Source organism: Arvicanthis niloticus, chromosome 3, assembly GCF_011762505.2.
Source record: "Arvicanthis niloticus isolate mArvNil1 chromosome 3, mArvNil1.pat.X, whole genome shotgun sequence".
In the NCBI taxonomy this organism is placed as follows: domain Eukaryota; kingdom Metazoa; phylum Chordata; class Mammalia; order Rodentia; family Muridae; genus Arvicanthis; species Arvicanthis niloticus.
The window spans coordinates 1,574,617-1,600,507 of record NC_047660.1 but is presented as its reverse complement, the minus strand read 5'-3'; the positions used below and the strand labels follow the sequence as shown (position 1 = coordinate 1,600,507).

Below are 25,891 nucleotides of genomic sequence, written 5' to 3'. Positions count from 1 at the left end.
TGTCGTTTTTATTTTTCAACTTTTGAGACAGGGTCTTAGTAAGCTGCCCAATGTGGTCTTGAATTCATTCTATAACCTATGTAGGCTTATATTGAATTGGTGTTCCTCCCAAGTAGATGGGATTATATATACATACCACCAGGCCTGGCTCCTGTCTGTACACTGATTCTTCCACTTGCTTTTAATTAAAAGTGAAAGTTGTACTCTAAAATTTAGTTTACAGAATCAAATATATCAATATAGATCTATCATTGATCCTTTATTTGAATGTCAATAACTTCATAATATAATCCAATAAAATAGGCCTATGATGGTTTTTGTTTGTTATTGTGGTTGTAAATTTGACTGGGTTTAGACTCACCTATGCATCAGGAAGGATGTTTTCGGAGGTTGAAGAAAGGTGTTAAGAACCAGCATAGATATGAGTGGCAGCACCCCACAGGCAGGGGACCTACAGAGAATAGAAGGTGAAAGCAAGCAGAGCAGCAGCATGCACTGCTGTGTCCTGACTGCAGATGTAAGCAGAGCAGTGGCTTCATGCTCTTGCCACCATGCCTTCCCTGCTACAACAGCCTGTACCCTGAAACCGAGCCCAAACCAGCCCCTCCACCCTTACACTGTTACTCAAGTGTCTTGTCACAGTAGCACGAAAGGAATGGACAGTGAGCCTGAAACTGTGATCCAGTTTTACTCGTATACTAGAAAGAGTGAACATTATGTACTATGTAAGGGAGCGGGAACAAAACATTCCACTAAGAAGAAAGCAAGACAGTTTCGTGCCAGTTTGTGTAATGATTTTACTGCATAAGAATTTAAAGGGACTGCATAAATTATGAGGTCAACAGTATATAAAGAACAAACTAAGTAGACAAATAGTTGAGATCTAATGTGACAAGGAAAAACAAACCCAGTTTATAAGAACAGCACAAAATCCAGAGCTGTGACTTCTTTTGAAAGAGAATTTCTCTCTTTCCATTTTCTGGATAGAGTAATGTCTGTAATTACATCATGTGAGGTGGAAACCCACTTTACAGCTAAAAACATGGAAACACAGTGTAAACACACAGGTAGTCCTCTGTACACTGGATAGAACAGAGACCAGGATGTTAGGCTGCCTAAAGTATGGCAGGAGTAATCTATCAACAGTGGGGCATTATCCTGTGTACTAACATCACACATGTTGGAGAATACATACACACACAAAAAGGAATGGGAGTCCATACCTTCCTATGAAAGAAAAAAAATATATAGATAAATACACAGACATTAAAATTCCCCCTTCGGTTATTTATCCTGCTCAACAGAAATATGTGAATAAATAATTTCTTACAAACTTCAAGTTACACTGTTGCAAAGAGACTTAAAAAGAAAACAGGAATCTTGATTTAGTCTTTCTTGTCATTAAATAAACATGCTAATATACAGACATAGTAGATGGTTACAGAAACTGTAGGAGACAGCATGTCTAAGTCACTCTACTTCATCACGACAGTCACATCCCAAATGCAGTTTAACACAAGCAAAATTCACTCAAAACAATATTTTTTTCTGTTTAGTTTTTTAAAAAAGTTTTCATTTTTTTCAGATTTTAGAATTACACTTGGGTTGTGTGAAAAAATACAATTTCAATGCAAAAATCCTATCAAGCATTCAAGAATGTATTGCTGGTGCTGTAATCTTTTTGCATGTGTTTGTTTTCATAGAAAAACAGTAACCATAGAATAAAATAAATGTCTGAGACTTTTAAATGGCTAAACATAAGCACACAATCTGAACAGAGGCCTCATGCACACACTCACAAACTCAAAACGTGAGGGGAAGATCAGACATCTTTCTTCTGCATTTGTTCTAGCTTTCTTCTCAGGAGACTGTAATTCTCCTTGGTGCCTACTGCCACAGGGTCAAGCTGCAAGGAGATCTCATAGTGTTTCTTGGCTGAGTCGAGATGTCCCCAGCGATGATAAAGCACAGCTGAAATAGCAGGAGATGAATTTGGTTGGAAGCGCTTCTGACTAACTTGCAGGATTCCCAAACACACACACAAAGAACCTTTGCAGAGCCTTTACAGAAATCACTGTTTAAAAAAATATTGTTTGTACTGAAAGCTTTATTTATTGTAACTGCACACCCTGGGGAGTGTTCCCTGGCCCTGCCTATTACTCATGAGTTCCTTCTTATCATTAGATGAGATTCATGTGCTTCCAGAAATGTTATTACAAAAAAGGGCATAAGACTGTTTCAGTGCTGCTGTGAAACCTGTAGGCCGTCAGCAGTGTACTGAGCTTAGGCTAGGCCAAAGTCCAGTCCTTTATTACTTTATTCCTTTTTTTTTAAAGCCCACAACTTACTTTATTATTTTTAAAGATTTACTTATTTTTATTTTATGAATATTTTGCTTGCATGCATATATGTGTACCACTTGCATGCAGTGCCTGGTGCCCATGGAGACTAGAAGATGTCAGATTCTCTGGAACTAAAGTTACAGATGGTTGTGAGCCTCCATGTGGGTGCTAGGAACCAAATTTGGGTTCTCTGCAAGAACATCCAATGTTTTTAATTGCTGAGCTGTTTCTATAATCACAACCATTTATTTTAAATGAAGATGTCCATATACCTTTTGGTGAAATAACAGTTGTGTTTCTAGGCTGAAGTAGGGGCTCTAACCTAAGAATCAGACTGTAAAATGGTAGTTATAATAAAGTGAATCCTCAGCATCCTAAGCCTGATTTGGATAAGGAATGTTTTTCATGAGATACAGGAGCATGGATGTGTATATTAGGCAAGCACTACATCTACACTGAGCTGTATCACCAACCCATTAAGAAAAAAGTCACTTGAGATGGGTCAGTACAGGTTACCTTTCAAAAGTTGCTTTTGCAAAAGACTATATATATATGTATATATATGTACATATATGTGTATATATATATATATATACACATGTACACATATATGTACATATATATACATGTATACACATATAAGGTATATATATGTGTGTGTATATAATATCAAAATTTCAATGTAATTCAAATGGAAATTTTCTTACCCAAATTACCATGGTAACTTGCAACATTTGGATTTGCTTTAATTGCCTTGAGGAATAAAGCTTCAGACTCCTATGAAACAAAATACATACAGAAGAAGGTCTTATGCATGAAGCAAAACCAATCATCTTACTTTCTAGCATCACTGTTTTATATCACCATATCCTTTCCAGAAACTGCTTTGCTCAGAAGAGGCTAGAGAAGCCAACATGGAAGGTGACAAGGGGTGGTAGAACACAGTGGTGACCAGAGGAGAGGGGATGGCAAAACCTGTGAGCTCTACCTCACAAGTGGCTGGGATTTCACAACATAAATCAGATGATTTGATTCAGGGTACAATCAGATGATTTGATTTGATGAGGGAAGGGCACAGACAAGGAAAGGACCAAGCTGTCAAGGATACCCATGAGGGCAGCATGCCCAACCTGAAGTAAAGGCCTCACTGCAGACTCTCAGGTAGGGGAATAAGCTGTTTAATCACCTCAGAAACCCAGAACACCCTTGCATCCCAGATGAGGCTGGTTTCCCCCATTCGACAGGAATTTGCAAAGAGAATGAGGAAGAAATGGCCACCTATGATGGGAGCCATCCAATACTGTGTATGACTGTGACCAAATGTCCCTGGTGAGCATGGAATGATTTTTGTACATTTCCTCTAAGTTGTCCTTAGTTGCAGTAGGGTCACCATGAAGGAGGGTAACATGGTTTTCTACCAGACTGAGCCTAGATGTTACTTTCTACCATGATGCCCAGAGATAGATGTCCAACCTCTCTACTAACATAAGCCCAGGCCACAATGCATGTCTCCCATAGGTAGAGCCAAGCTCACTGCAAATGGCACTAACTTATGAGCTTATACAACCCATGCTGCTAGACTGGGGGTAATTTGGGCTTCTCTGAGTGGGCTTTCTGCCTCTTTGCCTCTGCATTTTCTAAAGTGCAAGAATAGTAGCTTCTTTTCCATGGGATAACCCATGGGTATCCAGGGAAATAGGCTGGTTGTCTAGGTGGACAACTCTAAATCCACAGAGCTCAGAGAAAACCCGGTCGTGCAGAAGTATTATTTAAAAGGGTTTGAATAAAGACACCAGACTGGCATCAGTCTGACATACAGGATGCCAGTAAGGAGTCAGTTCTACATTTTGGCTCCAGCAGGATGTAGATGAATTGCCTTTAGAGAACCTAAGGTTTGTTTGCCCAGCATCTTAGATAAGCTGCAGGCCAACCAACCCAGACAGAAAGGTTTTATGCAGCTGTGCTTTTTCTGATGATTTTTGAACATTCTCATCTAACACCTAAAACTACAGAAAATGAGAGAGCCAGATGATGAGACCCACTTTAAGATGCTCTGTGGCACTCACAGGAATTTGCTGGAGCGAGTGACCTGAGGGATGGATAACATGTTCTAGGGGTTCCTAGAAATTCTCATTTCCCTAACTGCTCAAATGCCAAGGCTATGGCTGTCCCTGGGTAATGAAGAGTTGGTGAAACCAGAGTAGACTGTGACACTGACTGTGGGCAGGGGATTGAGGTTCACACATTTTTATGGAATGGCTATTTCTGATGGCAAGGTTGAACTCGACAGGGGGACCAGAAGATCGGAGAGGAAGCTTGAATCAAGTTCCCAAGTCTAGAAATAAAAACACTGCAGCCTGTGGACGAAGGGGTGTCCCAGAAAGGGCAGGTCTGGGAGCGAGTGAGTGTGGGCAGGATCTGCTGCCTCAGAAGTACTGGGGCTGCTTGACTGCATGCTTCAGCAGCCCTGGGCTGCATCTGAACCTGGGGATGAGCCTAGGGGTAAAGGGGTTCAAAGCCCATGGCATGCTCATCTATCCCATCTGCCTTTAATGGCCTCGCTCAAGAAAGCAGAGAACTCTTATCAACTGGCCCATGGAGAGATCTGCATGGTTCTAGGTCCAGGCAATGATTAGATAAGGCCATCATTTAAAATTGGAGACTTTGTTTATCAACACAAAGGAAAAAGAATATACTCTCTTCCCTAGCACATTAAACACTGCATTTAACAAAGGTTTAGAGCTGGAAATGGCCTTGCAATTTGGGTTTTTAGAACAAGTGGAGATGTGGGTAGAGAGGACCTGGAAGACAAAATGCCACAGCAGCAGTGGTTCCTTAAGACCAAGCCTGTGCCCTCTGATGGCCTGTCCTAAAAGCCATGACCCAGGGAAAGGGGACAATCTAATGTGCCATTGAAACCAATGGCAGGAAGATCAGCTACCTTTAGATTCACTCAGGTAAACGTCTGTGCAACTGGCGGCTGGTGGCTCACACCCTCTACCATGGGCCAATCTCTTTTTAAAGCTAACAGAGGGTAACCCCAGGCTCAGAGCCTATGCCTGGGATGGTTAAATAGCTGAGACTGAATAAAACTTCCACTTCTTAGCTACCCTATAATTCTAATCATGACATGATATTTCCTTTTAAAATACATGTATCTGTGTTTAAAAATATATTCAAAGGGCTGGAAAGATGGCCCAGCAGTCAAACATATTGCATTTGCAGAGATCCCAAGTTGGATTCCCACCACTCACATGGCTTCTAACAACCATGTGTAACTCCAGCCTCAAGAAATCTGATGTTTTTTTCTGGCCTCCTTGGGCAATGCACACATGTGGTAACCAGACATAAAATAAAAAGATTGAGAAATTTAATAAATATTTACTTAAAGAGAAGCATAGCTGGATGTGGAATCCTCCCAGGTACTTAGGAGGCCGAGGTAGGAGGATCAAAGAATGCCAATATAGCAAGACTCAGCCTCTTAAATAAGCAGATATAAATAAACAAATAAAGCAAATAAATCGGGTAGAACCTATGTGAGAGAAACCAAAGAGTTCTTATCAGTGTGGCACACCTGACCGGAGTTTGGGAAACCTCTCTCTCTCTGTGACCTGCTCTTAAATACCAAAGCAGTGACTGAGCAATGCAGAAAGGGGTGGCTAGGAAGTATCATGGGAAGAACTGAACATCACCTTGGCTCTCCCACCTTAGCCCCGAACTGGGAAGCAACATAAAGTTTAATGAGTTTAAAAGTGATCCACAGAGGTTCATTTAATGATAATTAAGCTAACATCTTTTTGCATGCATGTATTTATCATTCAATAGATGCAAATTCCACCCTTATGCATGTTCTCCTATCATGCTACCAGAAGTCAGGCAGACTGCTATCTTCACTTTATAGAAGAACAAACTGAATGATGGACAGGTGAGTGACTGCTGTTAGGTTCCAGGGCACTTGATTGGGCACTAGAACCACTGAATACAGTAGGCGTACTGTTAGGCAGAGACAGGAGGATCACTGGACTTCTCTCAACAGTCAATTTGGCTGAATCACTGAGCTCCAGATTCAGCTTAGACTCTCAAGAAATAAGATAGCCAGTGACTGAGGAAGTGAGGAAGATACCTTACATCAGCCTCTGGCTCCAAACACACACACACACACACACACACACACACACACACACACACACACACATTTTTACTTTCCTTCCCTCCCTCCCTCCCTCCCTCCCTCCCTCCCTCCCTCCCTCCCTCCCTCCCTCCCTCCTTCCCTCCCTCCCAATCCCTGGGCTAAAAGATGAGCCCACCAATCCTGTAAGACATTATTTTCCCTAAGTCCCTATCTCCCTATTGATCTGCCCAGGGCTCTGTCAACATGCAGTCAACATGCAGGACAGGGCACCCCACAGGCCAAGAACAAAAGATATCCTCCTCCTATTGTGAGAGAAAGGCTAAACAAATGTTTACATTCTAAACTCTTAACTTAAAAAAAAAAAAAAAGTATGAGATGCTGGCTCCATGGCTGGACTAGGCTGGCTGAAGCCCTGGCTGGAAAAGTCCCATCATGCTCCCTGCTGGTAGCTACCTAAGAGCTCAAAGTGAGCTCCTTATTTCAGATTTCATTTTGTTTCCTCATCATAGGCTCAGCACTCTGGCCTTGCCCATTAGGATAAAAATGTGTACAGATGGGCAACCAATTGTACCATTCTGTTACATGGAGTATTTTCTACTTATGGGGTGGGGGGCAATGTGAACAGGAAGCCAAATGAACCCTGGGCTCAATTCCCATAATAGAAATTGCACTTTATAGACTGCAGGATGATAGAAAAATCAATACAGTGATCACGGAATCAGCATCTTGAAGACTTGCTGTAGGTAGCTGGGTCAATGGAGGACTGAGTCTCCTGGTTCATTCTTACTGACCCACCCTTCCCCCACATAGAGGTATAAAAACTAAAATGAAACAACTCAAAAAGCCACTTTTTTTTTTAGAACAAAAGCTATAACTAAAAATGTATAGTAAAACCTAAATTTACCAATATTCAAAAATGATAGAAACTCATAAAATAGCTTATAGGAAATTAAACTAATAATGATGTCTAAAGAATACAAGGAAATGGTACTGGAAAGGTATTGATTAATGTAGTAGTAGGGTTCTTTAAAGAGAAAAATTAATCGCTACTTTTAAGCCTTGAGTCATATCCATGGCCTCAAGGTGTTCAAAATAAAACATAGATGTTATAATTCTGAAATAAAATTATTCAGAATAAAATATTAATAAGAATATTAATAAAATAATTAATATTTTAAGTAATAATTCAAATGTCTTTCAGATCACAATCCTGAAATATTTCTTCCTCTAAAGGAACTACTTCTCCAAGTGTTTCCAAAGTATGTCTGTGTGAGGTGCCCATGATATCATTTAGAAATAAATACCCCTGACTTGACCCAATCCAGGCTGAGTCTCCTAGGGAGGAATCTGTGTTAACCAGCTCCCTCAACAGTACAGAGTGTAGAATATAAAGCATAGAGTGCGGGGCAACTGGCCCCATGGACCTGTACAGTTCCCTAAAGTACACAGGCAGTGAGGCCCAGACAATAACTGTGTGTGTATGTGTCGCTCTGTGTGTATGTGTGAGTGTGTGTGTGTATGTGTGTGCGTATGCACAAGTCTGGAGATCTCATAGATCCTAGGCAAGCCTTCTATCACTGAACTACATCTTAGTGCCTGAGTTAAGATCTTATAATTTTCAATGGTCAAAAACCTCTAGGGTCTTGATGATGACATGTAATGCAGAGGAGAAACCTAGGTTTATAAAATGCATAGGACAGAACCCACAGACAAACCTAGTATTCCTGCCCCACTGAAAGGGCAGGGTTAGACTCTACATGCAAAGGAGGAGGAGGGTGCCCTGGGAGGATGACACTGTGCTAAGTCTTCTTGATACCAGCCATGTAGCACAGGAGCCCGGCACCAGCAGCTTATTCTAGTTACTTTCCCTGTGCTTCTCTTCCCTCACCACAAGGAACAAGCTGTTTTCTGATGAAAAAGGACACCGGATCTAGCTGTTAGGTAACTTCTCCAGGAAAAGAATCTGACCAAGAGCTCCCCTGGTGCTCCCGCTCTGGCCTGACCCTCCACTCAACTGGGTATAAGAAACACTGTGGCTCCTGTCAGCTGCTCGACTGACTGCAGGACACCAAGGCCTGTGGCTTACCCACCTTGTATTTCTGGGATTTCCCCAGCACGTTTGCCAATGAGAACATAAGGGAGTGATCATTAGGAATTAACTGCAGCGCCTCTCTTCCGACGGCTTCAGCCTGGGCTAAGTTACCTGGGAGGAGAAATTAAAATTAACCAATACTGTGCTTGTGTCTTCATCTCTCTAGAGCAGGACTTGAATGCATGATACACAGTATTGAAAATACTACTTGAGGAAACCCAAGCAGGACATGAGAAGATGTGCCCACAACCTAGTGGGTGGAAGAGGCTTGGCAGCTCAGTATATTACTAACAGACATTTTAGACTGTGTCTATATTCTCTCCCAGATACCAGTTATTCCCAAACTGGGACATAAAGCACAGCAAAGCAACACTAACTTCTGGATATTCTTACAGCCAAGTACATATCTTGTATTTGTCTTAGAAAAAAAGCATCTATCTCCTATCTACAGGAGCTTACTAGTTTTCAATTAGATAGCTTACTAGTTTTCAATTCTGTCAAAGTACCACCAAGGTTGCTTAAGGGATGGTTGGGTTTTTATAAAGAAGGCAGGAGAGGGCTACCTGGTAGAGAACTTGCCTACCACATGCAAGGCCCTGGGACTGATCTCCAATATTGTAAGATAGCAAAACGAGGGTAGCAGAGCCCCCCCCCCCCCCAACTGGTTCAATCTGGTCTACTATGGGCTGAGAAATCAGTTCTAGTCATCAGCATTATATTTTAACTAAGAAACCACTGCTCTCACTATAGACCTGCAAGCAGATCCTACGTGTCCCCCTAGATGTTTCCAGCATACTGGAGGGTAGTATGGCTCAGTGGTGGGCCTCAGAATAAATGAGACCTGATCATACACCCTCCTCCATGACTCAACACTAATTCTCAGTATGTTATGATGTCCATCACAATATGTTCAGATATGTTAGGAAACTTCACTTTCTAGACAGACATTAGCATTATTGTGTATACTGGGTGCTGCATGTGTGGTGAGAAGTCAGCATCAGGTGTCTTCTTCAATTGGTATCTGCTTTATTTTTTAAGACAAGGCCAGGGTTCTCACTGAACTTGGAGCTCACTAATTAGGTTAATCTAGCTGGCTAGTAAACTCCCAGGGATCTCCTGTTTCTATTTCCCCAGGGTTGGGGTTGTATGGTATCTACCACCATGCCTAGGCTTTTATGTGGGTAAGGAGGGTTGGACTTGGGGCCTCATGCCTGCACTGTGAACATTTTACTGATTGAGCCATCTCTCCAGCCTCTAGATAAACAGTTATTTTTGTTAAGACCAATTAACCCAGACTGATTTTCATTCTTCCTCCCTCCCTTCCTCCACCCACTTCTTTCTTTTCTTTTCTGGAGTCTCACTGCACTATCCCAGCTGGCCTCAAACTCAAGAGATCTGCCTGCCTCTTGCTGCCAAGGGCTGGGATTAAAGCAGGGCACCACCACACCCAGATTACTTATTTTTCAAACTGTAGGACTAAGACTGGTCACCAGTGTGTCCTGACTAGCCTGTGGTAATGACACTGGTCTGCATTCCTTGATTAGCCCACAGAACTGACAGATGGTGGAACACCTTCTCATCATCTCCTTCTCTGCACCTGTGTTGTCCAAAAGTATGATCATGTTGTTCCACGCCAGGCTGTGCTCCGGCTTCAGTACGGTGGCATTTCTCCAAGCGTTCAATGCATCCACATGGCGATTTAGATCTGCATACTGAAAATAAAGACCCGGCCCCCAGAGTCAATATTTCAACTCTTCTTCCTTGTTCCCTCTCTATGACACTGTCACAAAATACCACAAAACAAACAAGAACTACCACATTACTTCTCCATATCAACCCGTGTACTTGAAAGGACAGTCCCAGTGAGTACATGCCATCATAATCTGAGCTTTACAGATTCAGGAACCAAGGCAACAGGGAAATGAGTGACTTGCTTGGCCACACATCTAGAGATGGAAGGACAGGGGTAGAACTAGGTGTCCTGGGTCCTGAGCCAAGAAACCTTATAACCTATTATGTGCTGATTACAAGTATGACATAACACTTCAAGCTACTGAAAAACACTGGTGATTCTGTTCCAGAAAGGACCCTGTAGTCTATCTTTGATAAAGTATTATTTAGACCAGTAAATGAGTATTCGGTATAATCAGAAAGGTGTAGTAGGCTTGGGAAATGGCTCAGCATTTGCATAAAGCTAAGCCTGTTCGCATATACATGCAACCCTAAAACTGGGTGGAGGGCAGAGAAAGGTGGACCCCAGGAAGCTTACTGGGCAGCAAACCTAGTTGAAATGGCAAGGTCTGAAACAGTGAGACCCTGCCTCAAAACCTAAGGAGGAGAGCCACAGAGGAAGACAAGGTTGATATTTGGCCTCCACATGCACACACACAGGCTCACCCCCCCCCCCAGAAGTGACTGGGGTGGGTGTGGGGAGAGCACACATGCATGCCACATGCCTAATTTGCTTATGAAGAATGGTTTAGTAACCTCTTATGAATACCTAAACTCAAAATACAAATGAGCCATTCAGATATATTTTGCAAACTTTTTGGAGACCCATATAGTCACATAAAATCCCTCAGCAGTCTGGATCCTCTCTGCTTGTTTGGGAAGAAGAGCATCATCTTTGCTTTCTCTGGACAGGAGATTTCACTTAACATCCTTAACAATATAAAACAGATAGCTCTAATCCGCACAGTCAGCAAAAGTCAGAGGGACAAAGTGATGGATTCTTCTCTTTTTTCCATTTGTGTGTGTGTGGTATGTTCGTGTGCTTGTGTGTATGTTTCTGCATGTGTATGGGTACATGTGCACATGTGAGCACCTGCATCTGGGGGCCCAAGGCTGATGCCAGCAATCATCTTCCATGCCTCTTTCGCTTTCTTCTTTGAGGTGTGGTCTCTCAGTTTATCCCAGAACTCACTAAAATGGCTACTCTCACTAGCCAGCTTTCTCTGGGAGCACCAACTCCACGGGTCATCATGCCCACATGGTATTCACACAGAGTTCTGGGGACCTGAACTCAGGTCCTCATACTTGTACAGAAAACGTAATTTCCCTATCTTGCAATGGATTCTTTAGCAGGTAATCCGACCCTCTTCAACTCAGGTCAAAGGTATATTTCATCTGAATATACTCCATCCCTAAGCTCTGCATGAAGTCCCTATGACAGGAATCTATGGCAGCTTTAGCTTATTATTTCCTTCTGCTTACTAAGCCCATTTCCCACTGGATGACAGAAACATTGTGAGTTGTCCTATGTTCCATACAACAAATAGGTGATAAGAGGTTAAATGAATTACGAAAACATTTACAAACATCTTTTTGTTAGAGAATTTCCTCAAAATTTTCCTGATACTTAGAATGTTTTTTTCCCCTTTAGAACCATTAGGAAATGGTATAAAAATTCAACTAAATAGGGCTCTTTAAATATACCAAACATTAAACTTAGGCCCTGCATCGGGTGTCTAAGTCAGTTAGTTCTCTCTGGTGTGTATTACACATCACAGTCACTTGGATGGAGTCAGTGATGACACTGTAAATTTGCTATACAACACAAGTTCTCCGGATGTTTCCTAGTTGTTCCCTCTATTACTGACTGTTGTTTTGTTGAAGGGGAACCAGATAAGGAGTTTTCATTTTGTCGCCATGGCTACTCTTCCTTTATACACACTTTAAGGAAGCAGAGAAACAACAATGATGGTGATTTAATACTCATCAGGGAGTAGAGGTGTTATTCACCTACCAGCCCTCATGGGTCCTTTACCCTCTGACTCTTTCTCCCAGCCTCAGAAGGATAGGGCAGAGGACCACGCTTCTCCCCTACCTCTCATTCTGCTACTGACTGTCTCAGAATGGCTCCATCCCCTCTTCCACTGTCCCAAGGCTGGAAGCAGTCATCTTCCTCTAAAAGGTAGCTTCATCTGAGGTTAGTCCTCTGTCCATCCGCATGCTTCCCCTAAACTTATGAATTTCTTTTCATTATTGATCTCTGCACTAATATTTGCATCTTTTAATTTCTACAACTGTCTGACCAATTCCCTGTGTAAGCCTTCCCTATTTAAAACACTTAGCAAGCCTTTCCTTTTCTAAAGCCCACCATGGCTGATGTAATGACCAGTCAGTACAGTCAACAGTCTTCTCCTCCAAATCACTGACACCCCCACCCTCAAGGATCAGCGCCATGTCACAAGTAATCCAGCTTCTCCCATTTCCTCTGTCATTATAGAGAAATTATAATATAGAGAAATAAGAAAGGCATTATATCCCCTTCTTACCAGAGTCCACAAATCAAAGCAAATATTTATCTCTCATTATAAAAATGCAACTTCTAAAACAGACACCTTAAAGCTATTAAAGTCCTTTTATTTATTTGTGGATATATAAGTGAGCTGGTTGAGGTGTTGGAGATTAAGCCTTAATGCTTTTAAGTTGTCAAGGGCAAAAGCTGGATAATTAAACCACAACGGAGAGTGACAACCATACACAACAGACCCTGTGGTAATGCCACTTCAGGGTAGCACAATGGGTAAACAATGCTGTCATCTCCATCATTTTGGAGCTATGAATGATCATCACAGTCAAAGAAAGCATCATACAGACCAAGACTAGAGTTCACTATCTAAGCTTATACTTTATATTCTGTGTTCTTTTCTTTGGAAGCTCCTCTTATTAGGTTCACTTAGCATAGATTCTGATTCCCAAATCCCAAGCAACTGCAGTGATGGGCAGTGAATAGTGAGGAAGAGATGACTGTAGAATTTAATGTGGAAGCTGCAGGTGTGCACACTTGCTTGGTGACCTGAAAGGAGCTACCTCTAGAAAAGGGGAAACACCAAAGACTTCACAGGAACCAGTCTGATGTCATTTAACTGCTAATTTAACTGGCTCATCAAACAGTCCTTCCACCTCCATACATAGATTTAGGTTAACTCATCTGCTCCCTCCAGCCAGCACACCCTCCCTTTGTTAACTCTGAGGACTCGCCCTGGTTTGTATGTGACTGCAGTTTTGGTCTCTACTCACACTGTCATGGGGTTTTCAAGAGCCCCCCCAACCCCAGCTCACCCTTAGAAGAGCCTTAGCACTTAGTCTTCTGGTTTCTGGGAGAAACCCGCTTCAGCACATTAGTACAAAACAGATCAAAAATTTGCATTTTGGAATGTAAAAACACCCAGGGCCCAGGAGACCTGGAGACAGCTGACAGAGACAAGGGAATCTGCTCCTTGGGGTCAGAGATTGTGATGTCTCTGCTCTACTGTACCCTGCAGGAAGTACCCTTTCTGACACTGGAGTAGATTCCTAGAGATGGTGTCTTCTTCTCATACTCATCATACATAAAACTAAAACAAGGTTTGTGTTTTATTCTAAAATTTATAATACAAGCATTGTCTGTCTACTCAAAGTGACTTGTCCAGCATTAGAAAGTCAGTCTTTTTCTTTGCCACCATGAGCCTGGCCATTTTGTTTCCTCTGTTCATTCTACCTGTGCAATCAATAAAATCATAGCTCATCATTAAAGAAACAAACGTCCTAAAGACCAGAGTCATGCATGTCACGGTAAAAATGGAGAGTCATGGATGTCATGGTAAAAATGGAGAGTCATGCATGTATTTCAAATGAAGATAAGCAAGATTTTTTTTTTTAAACTTGTGGATGCTACCTACTTGTGAAGCTATACACTCTTTTTAGATGTTTGGTCCATCTCTGTGTGTACAATCCACTTTGGCTCAGACAGATCAATTTTATTTCCCTTATCAAATTTACCTAGTCAATCTAATGACTCCTATTTAAAGAATTATGCTGTTTGAGCCTCATTATTTTCTTTTCCAAGAAAATTAAGAGCAATCAGATTTCCTTAAATATTTTATTAAGAAACAGAAATATAGAGCAATTCAAACACCTTAGTTTCTATGCCCATTAAGTAACTGTAAGGCCCTTTCAGATAAATACTCCTGAAGCCGTCCTTTTGGGGAGGATGACCCCTTGCAAAGAAAGAGATCTGCTCCCTTGGGGAAAGAGAACAAGGAAGCTCAGAAAATCAGCTACAGGTTTGTTTTTAAGTCTTAGTTTCTATTGAATTCATGTTTTAAAAACAAACAAACAAAAAAATTCAATCTTTATCAGGAAGCAAATCCTTGGAGCATGTTTTCCAGGACAGAAAGGACATACAGAATTTCATTTAATCTATTGCCTTTGTGATTTTTATAAATTGGAGTCATTCAGTTTGGATGGCTCATTAATTAGAACGTCAACAGTGTATACTACTTTCAAAGGAGATAAACACAAGTAGAGGGCTTTTATAATGTGGAAAGTGCTGGATAGGTGTAAGAAGGTCATGCTATTTTAGGTGATGGGAAATGGGGCCGCCTGCCCTTACCAGCCGCCCGAGGTTGTAGTAACAGTCTGGGTATTTCCGCCTGTGTTTAATTGCTGTTCGGTAGCTTTGCTCTGCCTCCTCAAATCGTTTCAGGCTGTTCTGAACTATACCCAAATTCATCCATGCGGCTGCAAAGTCTGGCCTGGAAAAACATTTTTTTTTAACAAAAGATAAACAAGAAAATGAGGAGATTAGATGACTGCCCAAACCCAGAGATTTCACTCTTTGTTCCTGGCAGAATGTTAAGAAAAGAAGAGAAGAGAAGAGAAGAGAAGAGAAGAGAAGAGAAGAGAAGAGAAGAGAAGAGAAGAGAAGAGAAGAGAAGAGAAGAGAAGAGAAGAGAAGAGAACCGAAGCTTACTGTATTTGGACAGCCAATGACAGCAGCTCTTCAGCTTCCTGTAGCTCATTCCTTTCTTTTAAGATATTTCCAAGGTTATTCATGGCATGAACGTACTTGGGATTCAGTCTGGAAATGCAGAGAAAAGTCACACAGTCTGTCACTGTTTGGCTGTTTTTAGCTAACACTTAGCCAAGACCAACAGGCATTTCAGAAAGTGATGGCCCATGCATACAACTGCGTACCTAACTGCTTCCCGATAATATTTGATGGCCGCTGTTTGGTTGCCTTGATCAGCTAGGTTTTTGCCAATGTTGTAGTGAACCTGAAAACACAGGTGACAATTTGGCCATCAGCACATAGACTTCTTTGTTCAAAGCCGGGCATCTATTGCATCTTCTAACTGAAGACAGAAGGGGAAGGAATTAAAATATAAATATATCGCTGGCCAGAATTTAAAAGCCCTACTGGGGAGGGTGGAAGGCCTATGTAAGAAGCTGTGAAAATGACCTACAAGTCAGGGAGGTCATAAGCAGATAGCTGTAAACATGAGTGGAAGGAAGATAACTACATCACCCCAGAGAAAACCAGAAACTCACAAAACTAAACTGTTCTAGAAAGCTCCATGCTTTCCTCTCCCAGGCACCTCAGAGCTGAGATCACAGTCAGTCACCTACAGTCCCAAAACAAAAGTACCACTATCACTTTCCCTAAATCCAGTCCTTGCTGGTCCAGCATATTCCTGTGGTACCATTGTATGCATTCTGCTTCTTGAGCCATGAGTGGGATGTTTTTGTCCCCCTCCCCAAATTCATACAATGACATCCCAACTCCTAACCTAAGGAGTTAGAGGGTAAGGACTTTAGAAGGTGAATAGGTCATAAAGGTGGGCCCCTCACTTCCTCTGTTATGCAAGGGTTTCTCTGAAAGATGGCTGTCCCTGAACTAGAAGAGGGTTCTGCCTTCAATGTAAGTTCCCTTGCTTCCAGATTTGCTGTTTAAACCCTAGCCCATACTGTTCTCTCATGGCAGCCTAAACTAGAGGGTACCAAATAACATCGACCATCCCTCATCCTCCAGGCACCAGCTGAGGACATCATGGCAGCAAAAGCCCAAAGCTGTACTTCATAGCACCCCTGGCTAACAACTAAACCACTACCTGTCACAGGCCTCAAGGGCTGTGCAGAAAAGGTTATGTCCTGGTTTCAGAGAGTCTAAGAAAACGTTTTGTGAGATGGATTTTTTTTCTGGCTGGGATCTAAAGTAGCTCCCAGGAAAGGTTTGCCATGAAGGATGTCCTGGGAAGAGGAGGCAGCCCAGGCAGAGTTCAGGGATGGGAGGAAGCTGGCGTTGGGCAAGAGGCTCAAGGTCCTGGGGTACTGAGGGCAGGAACTCAGGATGGCCACTACTATGGTTAGCCAGGCAACAGCAGGCTGGTGAAAGCACAGCTTGAAAGCAACAAGATCAAGTTAGTTGTGCCCTTGGGCTGTCATGACAAGGTCTCATAAACCCTAACAGCACTGCCAGTCTCAGTTCTAAAAGTCCTAGCTTGAGGAGACTCTTCTAGCCTGGCTTGTCTTCTAGGTGTTTGTTGGTGACCAGACACCTCTTTACTGTTGTCTTCACCCAACTTCCCTGTCTCCATGTCTCTTCTCTAACCTGATGTGAGCAGTCTTATTCTGTTTTCTTTTGGTATGACAGAATGACACAGGCTGCTTTGTTGTTCTTTAATATACATTGGTGTTTTGCTTGCATGTATGTCGGTGAAGGTGTTAGATCCCCCGGAACTGGAGTTATAGACAGCTGTGAGCTGTCATGTTAGTGCTGGGAATTGAACCCAGATCCTATGAAACAGTAGTCAGTGCTCTTAATTACTGAGCCATCTCTCCAGGCTCTATCAGATTGTTAATTTTTAGTATAGAAATATATTTTGCTCACAGTTTAGGAAAGAGGTTGTGAAGTCTGGGGTCAGGGATAGGAGTAGGCTATCCCTGGTGAAAATTCAGAATACAATGGAAGGCATCAGTTGACAAGATGGTAGGGTATGTGTGTCCTGGCATGTCCTTGGCTGTGTTGTGTGTCCTTTAGAGAAGGTCACTGCTGGTTTACAACAAGAATGTGCCAGGTCAAGTCTCTCTCCTTATGAAGCTAAATCCTCATGTTTTCATCAAGTCTCAGTTAAGTCCTGCCCCCCCCCCCCCCCCCCAAAAAAAATGCCTTTACATACTGACTCATCTTGTTGGTCTTAAAAAGGTTAACTTACATGATGTAAGTTTTATGCCTATTAAGAATGAACAAGAATATGATATGAGTAAATAAGCCATTTGCAAGGATGATGAAAGAAACAGGACTCATGGTTGCAAATCTAATGAGAAATTTTTAACCACCTTAGAGTGAGGACACTTGAGAGGCTGATGAGAGCCTCTCAGTTGCACATGGGCTTAGAATATATTACAGAGAAATGTCAGGTGTGATTGTACATGCCTGCAGTCCTAGCACTTGTCAGGTAGAGACAGAATGATCAGATTAAGGTCCATCTTTGGCTACATAGAAAGTTCAAAGCCAATCAGGGCTACTTGAGACATTATCTCAAAAACACCATTAAAATAGAAGAAGGAGGAGAAAGAAGAGGAAGAAGAAAAGTGGGAAGAAAAAGGAGGAAGAAGAAGGAGAAAGGAAGAGGAAGAAGCAACAGCAGCAGAGCCCTGGACTAAGATCAGAAAAGCAGGATGCCAGGGCCCTGAGGAAGGTCATCAGAGGTCTTTATTGGTGATCAAAAGCTCTTCCCAGAAACATGAGGCATTAACTAACTGCCAGTAGTAACCCTGGAGGGGAAATACAACAGATCTTTGTTTGCAGAGGAAAACTCAAAGCAAATAATGGACCTCATTACCTCATGCTGAGGGCCACCAAGACTTTGTATGGTCCTTCCCAGTATCTTCTCATCACAGTGGCTGAGCTGAGGGAGTTGCCTTTCCTTCTGAGCTGATAAACTGCTTTGGTATTCAACATCTTATTGGAAACTGAGAGGCTACATCTGAACCCCAGAGTTACTAAGCCCATTTCATTCTTACACCTGCTTCCCAGGTGCTAGTGAAGATGAACTTGACTTCTCTAAGCCAACTGGACGACTCACCACAATGCCTAATTTTCTACTTAAAGGTGTCTTTGAACCACTGTCTTTTGTTATATGCATCATGGACAAACTGTTCATACAGTGAAGTCCATGGCCTTTTAGTGTGACTGTGAAGACTGGGCCTTTAAAGTGATAACAAAGAAGAAGTAAGGTCACACAGGGAATCCCATCCAATCTGACTAGAATCAGACAGAAATGAAGACTGTAGACTGAAATGACCTCACAAGGACACAGTGAGAAGACAGTCATTGTGTGGGCACACACAAACACACACACACACAAGGTGTGACAGAATAGAAGCTTAGAAACACACACACCACTCATGCACACACTCACACATGCATGCATGCTCACAAGGTTTGACAGAAACTTAGAAACATACATATCACACATGCACCCCCCCCCCCACACACACACATGCATACGTGCTTGGACAATGGTATAGAAACTTAGAAACTTCCTAGACTAGAATACTATCCATTCATAGGTATTTTCATTCTTACACAGCTTGGAAGTAGTTTGGTAAACACTATTGCCAGAGCAGCCCATAGTATTTGTGAAGATCATCCCATTCCATGCACAAAAGAATGAAAAGCTAGAGGGTACCTTGGAGAAGGATGTTCTCCGGTTCCCCAGAGCACAACAAATACAGCTTCTACCCAGATGTCAGTATGGACTCCAGCCTCTTCAGCCTACAGGCTCCTGCTGTTTTCCTTTGTTTGGGGTAATTTTGTTCTCTTTGTAAACTAGAAAGAGTTCAGCTGCCCTCTGCAGCATGGCCAGGATTCTGCCAGACACTCAGGATGCCAGAGTTCAGCTGCCCTCTGCAGCATGACCAGGGTTCTGCCAAGATACTCTGGATGCCAGGCCAGAATCCCAGGGGAGAGGACAGGCCACTATGAAAAGTCAGGCAGCAGTTATTTAAATGGAATGAGTTAGAAATATGATTCAGGCATAAAAGCATTCCAAAATTAAGAAGACATTCTCTCTCTACTATTAGACAGAGAATCTATAAAAATAAAACAGCTGGGCCAAATAATTCAGAAAACAAACCTGACAAACAGGCTACTTCTAGTAGCGGTTAGAGAATGGGGGATTTTTGTTCCACAGTATGTAAAAGACAGAAAGAGCCCACTTACCCAACTTTCCCTCCAGCCTTTGCACATCATATGCTAAGACAATGAAGACAGATTTAAACAGCCACTGTCACCAAATGGCAAACATGCAGGAAACAAGGAAAAGTACCCACACTGAAAGGCACTTTTAATATCATTAAAAGTCACATATTCTGCTGAGGATTGCTAAACCAAAAATGTTTAAACACATAAAGATTTATGTTCATCTTTAAGGAAATACTTTAGAGTGCTACATGACCCTTTGTTAACTTAGAACTGTATCATGGGGTTGACATTAAATACAACATATGTCTAAGCCTTAAAAACTAAAATAACTTCCAATAAATTCAGTCCTTGGAATCTCTCACAAGGTAGGTTTGATGAACACAATTTCCATTTGGCCCAATTCAATAACTAATATTAGGCACTTACCACAAGCAAGGCACTGTGGGTAATATCAATGCAGGCCAAGCACTACATACACTGATACGTGAGTCTCAGTTTATATATCTGGGTCTGAACAATAGCCAGATGCCAACTGTAATATTCAGAGGCTACTTTGTGGAGGCCAGAACAGAAAACGAATCCCACTCAGAGGGATCAAAAGGACACAGCAGTTTCCAAAGGGAGAAATGTGAGACCGACAACAGCTTTTTGAAAAGAAGAGGAAGACAACTGGACACTTCAGTGTATAGAGAACCATTTAAGACAAACAGAAACTCTATCATGCTTACATTAAATGGCATCATAGGAAAGAGCTCTGTAGAAAGAATGATTATCATGCATGGTACTTGAGGTCTTTATGTGCACCCTGAGTTAAAAAGAAAAACATACATGCTTGTGACCGAGCGATGCCCATGTGTGTACCCTTGGTTTTCTAGTCTATTAAGGCTGAATTCACACGCTGAAAAGATTTTCAGGCTAAGACAGCAAATACACTCCATGTTCTTATGGTCACCTGGGCACCACAAAATACCAAGCTGGATCTCTACCAAGCCACCCAATTCACTAACCTAATATGGTCAGCTTCCCCTTTCTATGCCTCAGTTTCTCCAGTCTGGTAAAAATAAAGAAAGCAATACCCTTTATCTAAGTCCTTAGCAGAAGGATAGCAGGATTAATTATAACGTCCTGTGTAGAGTCTGAAGTTCCCCATGGTAGGAACTATATAAACAGAATAGGCAATTAGTGCTGTCCAGGCAGGAAAGTAAATATAAAGGAAATCTTATCTACGAAATTACACTGATACTACAGTTAATGTACAAAAGACAATAATGACTGGTCAGCAAAACCAAGACAAAAGTTTGAAGTAAATCACTTTTTTTAAGACATCTTAACTATGAAACATGAATAAAATGTTTTGACCAAGAACAAACATACAAAGGATAGGCATGGAGTCATAGTTTTATAGACTTTGGGGTCACAGTAAGATGTGATGCATTCATTAGTTTTATTTATATAACTTTGTCTGAAATTGTTGCTTTCCTTAAATACAGAATGTAGAACAGAGAACTTCAGAAAGCTCTTTCCATCCAGAAGGATTATGTTCACATACTCTAAGCAATTCCGATCAAGTGTGTTAAGACAGCTGTCAGTGTGACACAATAATCTGTGCGCTAACAGGAGACTTCTACCCTAAAGTTTTGGCCCACCTCAACAAATGGAATTCTCTTCTTACTGTTTGGTGAAACCAAATAAACACAAAATCTAAAAATTAGCATTTCCCAAGCACCTACTATGCACTGACCACTGTGTTATGGTCAAGAAACCTAACAGGCAGGCATTATTTCTCACAAAAAAGAACACTGGGAGTTTGCATAGCTGGGTAAGTGGAAACCTTAGATTTAACTCAGAATACAAATGAGATAAATCTTACTTATATCTCTACTAGATCTCTCAAACAAATACACTGCCAATTTTAGAGCACATGCACCCATGCTTGTCTACTTTGCAAGAGGCATCACCAAGCACAGGACTGAAGGTGCTATGCACGTGCTCCCCGGACTCCCAGTATCTTCAAAGTGGAGTGATACTAGCAACTGGAGGATGGCACAATTTTAAATAAATCTGTCTGTTGATACTGTTTGGTTTCAATGATTTCTTTTTTAATTTAATAATTTCTTTTAGCTAAGTATAATGAATCTTAACTGACTCACTGGAAAAATAATAATAATCCCCTCTCCCCCAAGTATTTGATAATGGTCTTAACACTGGTTACTGATCCATGGTGCATGTTCTTATCTACTGGAGGACTAAAAATGTTCTCCAGTGAAGCCCTTTGGAGAGGAAATCTGGTGGGCGAGGTACCTTAGCATTGAGGGGACACACAGACAGGGCACTTCGAAAGAGCCGGTCTTCGCTCCGCCACTCCCCACTTCGAATCACACATCTCATTGCGTTGATGAGAAGGATGCCGAGGATGATGGCAGCAACCAGTTTCTGAACAGAGTTGGCAGAGGTTATTAGTAAGCCATCTGGGGTGCTTATGGATCTCTGAGACAGCATTCTGAGTTCTTTTTGGTGTGTACATATATGTGTGGTGCATGCACATGGGTGCACAGATGTAAGCACTCTCCTATGCCCATGTAGAGGCCACAGGAGGATGTCATGTGTCCTCCATTCTCTAGACCTTATTTCTTGAACCTGAAGTGCTATTTCTGCCAGGCTGGCAGGACAGTGAGTTTCCAGGATCTCCCTAGCTTGGAGCTCTCAAACTTGGGGGTTACAGTCATGCAAAGCCATGCCAGGCAGTTTACATTGGTGCTATGGTTTGAACTCAGTCTTCACTGGCACAGCACGCTCTTACCCACTGAATCACTGCCCCAGCCCTATGGTACCTTTTTCTTAGTGTGTCTGCTCAGAGCTCCAAATCCAAAGGTCAGCAGCATGCAGTACCCAGCACTGGGGAGGTAGAGGACACGCTCTGCGACCACAAAGCCCACTCGGAAAAACAAGTTGCTTGCAGGAAGAAAGGGGATCACAAGAAATCCCAAACCCAGAGTTAGGATTCTGGAAGACGAAAAGGATTTACATAGTTGGCTACTTTTAGATTTTTTTTTTTTTCCAAGAAAAGCACCTTACTTGACATAACAATAAAGACTGTTCTTTGTTTCTTGCCATCAATTTAGAAAAGATATTTAGCAAAGGATAAAGTCATCGGTAGAGAGGAGTTAGCTGGCAACACATAGCAAAGTACTTAGCAGCTAGCACATAGAAAAAACATCCGAATCATGTTTGCATCAATATAGTCAAAAGATTACATTTAATCTATTCTTTGATTAATGAACACTTTTCCCAAATAACTCCATGTGGTTTTTAACAGATTCTCCCTAGACTTGTCTAACAAGGACAATACTGAAATAGATTAAGCTTTTTAAATTTAAAAGAAACTATCTTTTGTTACTATGTCTCAACCAGTCAAGCACAAACACTCTTTGCTGTGAAACACAGGTAGCATTCACATCTCTAGGTCTCTAATGATGGTGTAAATGAAGCAGTCAGGTCACATTTGGTGGTTTCTTCTGGGACCCTATGCCTCACAATATTTTGTTTTAAATTCCATTTCACATGTATAAATGAATTGATTAGGACTGAAGTTTGTCACTCTTTAGAGTCAGCAACTAATTTAAGTGCACAGGTAAGCAGAAAACATTCATTTATTTTGGGAAATTACTTATTTAACATCATGTGCACTTACTCAGGCTTTGTGGAAACTGCCTTAAGCAGTTTTCACTTTCATAGGACATGTTTGTTTTCTCCAATTATTTTTCTCAATAACCCTTTGCAAAAGATCTTTTTATCTGTTGAAAAAGTATAGTATCTCTTTGGGGCAGCAACATATTTTGTGCGGGGATGGGGGGTGTGGGGGGTGTGGGGGACAATAGAGCAGACCAGCATAGAATTCACAAGGGCTTCTTTGAAGAACTGTGAAATAATGGGCCCAATACTCGTCAATTATACTCCCTGTTCTGACCATAAATTACATTTTACCTCCTACAGCGAGTCCTCCAAGTGCTACTTAGGAGGGTGGGAGTGGCCCATGGTAGTAATGCCTACTGACACTTCAACTTCCCTCTCCACCAGCTGAAGCCAGCCATAGATTCCTACCTTGTTGCTACCATAAATTCAAAACAAATATCCTCAGATATACTATACAGAGGGTTGTTAAGAAGTGATGGGTGCTGAATTTAGCAAAATGCTTCTGTGTAAGTTAAAATTCCATGCTGCCTCTTACCTTCTCTTGCAGCTATCCTCAGAGCACAGGGCTTGGAATAGTAGGCCAATTAGGCAGAGCCAAAGTGCCGCTAGAGCAATTACCCTCCAGTCACCAACTGACTTAATGAGGGGGATGCAGCCCATTGACCAATCAAAACACAGCCACCAGGGACACAGCAGCAGCCAGGCATTCAATGAATAGTAGTAATTATAGTTTATGGCCTGTCAGTCAAAAGAAAAACAAACACTTACTTGATGCTGAACTTGAAAGAACACACATATTCTAACTTCACTTCCGAGGCATTCATAAGCTTCTTTTCCAGGAAGCAGTTGGGTAAAAATAAAATACTGCCCATTTGTAGTCTGAGCATAGGGCTGTAATCTGTAATTTATTAAATGCATCCAGATTTTAACATATTAAAAATACAGCCAAGCCAGCGGGCCAGGCAATGCAGGTGTTGGTTATATTTCCGGCCAGGATACGGCTCATTTACATAGTATTACTTAATGCCTCCGACATGGTCAATGTAGGGCCCAGTGTCTCCAGTGTACCTAATGCCTTTACAATGGAGCTGGCCTCTGAGTATCCTCTTGATTCTCTCTGTAAAGTGCACAAGCTAAGAATCTGTGGCTTGAGATCCTTATCCTTAGAAAAACAGACTCTTAGAATAGTATTGTGCTACTACATTTGTTAATTCAGTCATGCTAGCTCCCCCTGCAGCAACAAAAATGGGGTCAGAGAGCACATCAGTAGATGGGGGCCTCTTTTCCTTCTTTTCATGAAAGGAATTATGTTGGACCTCTCTGTGGGCCTGAATCCACAGATTCAACAGACCTAGAATTTAACCACATATTGAAAATATCTGTAAGAAAAAAAATTCCAGAAAGTTCCAAAAACCAAAGCTTAAACTTGCTAAGTAGTGAGTGCTTCTCTTAATCACATAAAAACAAAAAGCAGGTGCTGTGTTAGGTACAGTATAGAAGCTGGAGACAGTTTTGGGCATAGGGGAGATGTGAACAGGTTATATATAAACACTCTTACCTTATCAACGAGACTCCAGCACCCCTGGATTTTAGAATTGGGGTGGGGTGGGGGGCTCTTGGAACTAACTTCCCATGGACATCAAGAGATAACTATATAAAAAACCAACACATACTTTTCCTAACAGCATAATAAAAAGTTGGCTTTATTATAGAATAACCTTAGCAACAGCAAAACATGGATGTATTCACTTATTAGGGACTTGTGAATGTGGTGGTGGGTGGGAATGAAGGTGAAGGTGGAAAAGATGAAGGTGGATCTCAACCTTCCTAATGCTATGACCCTTTAGTACAGTTCCTCAGGTTGCGGTGAACCCCAACCTGAAAATTATCTTCACTGCTACTTCATAACTGTACTTTTGCTAGTTATGAATCATAATGTAAGTATCTGTTTTCCAGCTGTCTTAGGATATGATACCCCTATGAAAGCATCGTTTGACCCCCAAAAGGATCACTGCTCACAGGCTGAGAACTGCTAATCTATAGGTGGGTGAAGAAAATAACTGAAAAGAAGTCCAAGCTCAATACTTACCCTAACCAACATGCTGTCGGCAAAGGACGCTGGGTTGTCCACCTCAGTAAATGCCGGTGGGCCTGTACCCATGATTTTCCAGCGTATATAAAGCATGCTGGTGCCTCCAATGGTGAGCAGGGCCATTCGGAAGAGGAGGCCTCCATTCTTGAGCATGCCAGTGTTCTGAAAGGACAGCGCAAAGTTCTTGCTGTTGAAGGTTTTCAACTTAAGCACAGCATGAAATCTAAGTATTTAGGAGACTAAAAGAAGAAGGTGGCCACCTTGGTCCATGTAGTCTGCCTAGGAACTATGCAGAGTTTAAGTCTAGCCTGGGCAACTTTATAAGACTGGTTCAAAATAAAAAGTAGAAAAAGCGGGTATATACAGGTTAATCATTTGTCTAGAAGGAGGCCCTGGGTTTATTCCCCAGCACTGCAAAATAAATAAATATACCAAGCCCAAGTATGAGTATTCTACCTAAACCATTTTGACACAGTGCACCAAAAAGTTGCCTACCTTAGAATTCAAATCATAAGAAATACTTGGGAAACAGCATTTTAAATTGGCTGGTACCTGACCTTTTCCA

At 41.8% G+C, this 25,891-nt stretch overlaps 1 protein-coding gene across 5 annotated transcripts in view; it reads right to left on the bottom strand.

Annotated features, from left to right (window-relative positions):
• Nucleotides 1-772: 772 nt before the first annotated feature.
• Tmtc4 (transmembrane O-mannosyltransferase targeting cadherins 4) overlaps nucleotides 773-25,891 on the bottom strand; it is a 59,204-nt gene continuing 34,085 nt past the window's right edge. For 3 of the 5 annotated variants that reach the window (XM_034498314.2, XM_034498319.2, XM_076930526.1), the window contains 11 exons: nucleotides 25,324-25,488; nucleotides 23,770-23,972; nucleotides 22,373-22,544; nucleotides 21,843-21,974; nucleotides 15,530-15,609; nucleotides 15,306-15,413; nucleotides 14,946-15,087; nucleotides 10,164-10,278; nucleotides 8,565-8,677; nucleotides 3,050-3,119; nucleotides 1,676-1,971 (listed from right to left, as the gene is read on the bottom strand). In XM_034498314.2, coding sequence (XP_034354205.1) covers nucleotides 1,823-1,971; nucleotides 3,050-3,119; nucleotides 8,565-8,677; nucleotides 10,164-10,278; nucleotides 14,946-15,087; nucleotides 15,306-15,413; nucleotides 15,530-15,609; nucleotides 21,843-21,974; nucleotides 22,373-22,544; nucleotides 23,770-23,972; nucleotides 25,324-25,488 — 1,449 coding nt within the window. In that variant the 3' untranslated portion in view covers nucleotides 1,676-1,822. Of the gene's footprint in view, nucleotides 1,972-3,049; nucleotides 3,120-8,564; nucleotides 8,678-10,163; nucleotides 10,279-14,945; nucleotides 15,088-15,305; nucleotides 15,414-15,529; nucleotides 15,610-21,842; nucleotides 21,975-22,372; nucleotides 22,545-23,769; nucleotides 23,973-25,323; nucleotides 25,489-25,891 lie in introns of all 5 variants that reach the window. The other 2 variants (XM_034498315.2, XM_076930525.1) reach the window with 2 other exon arrangements.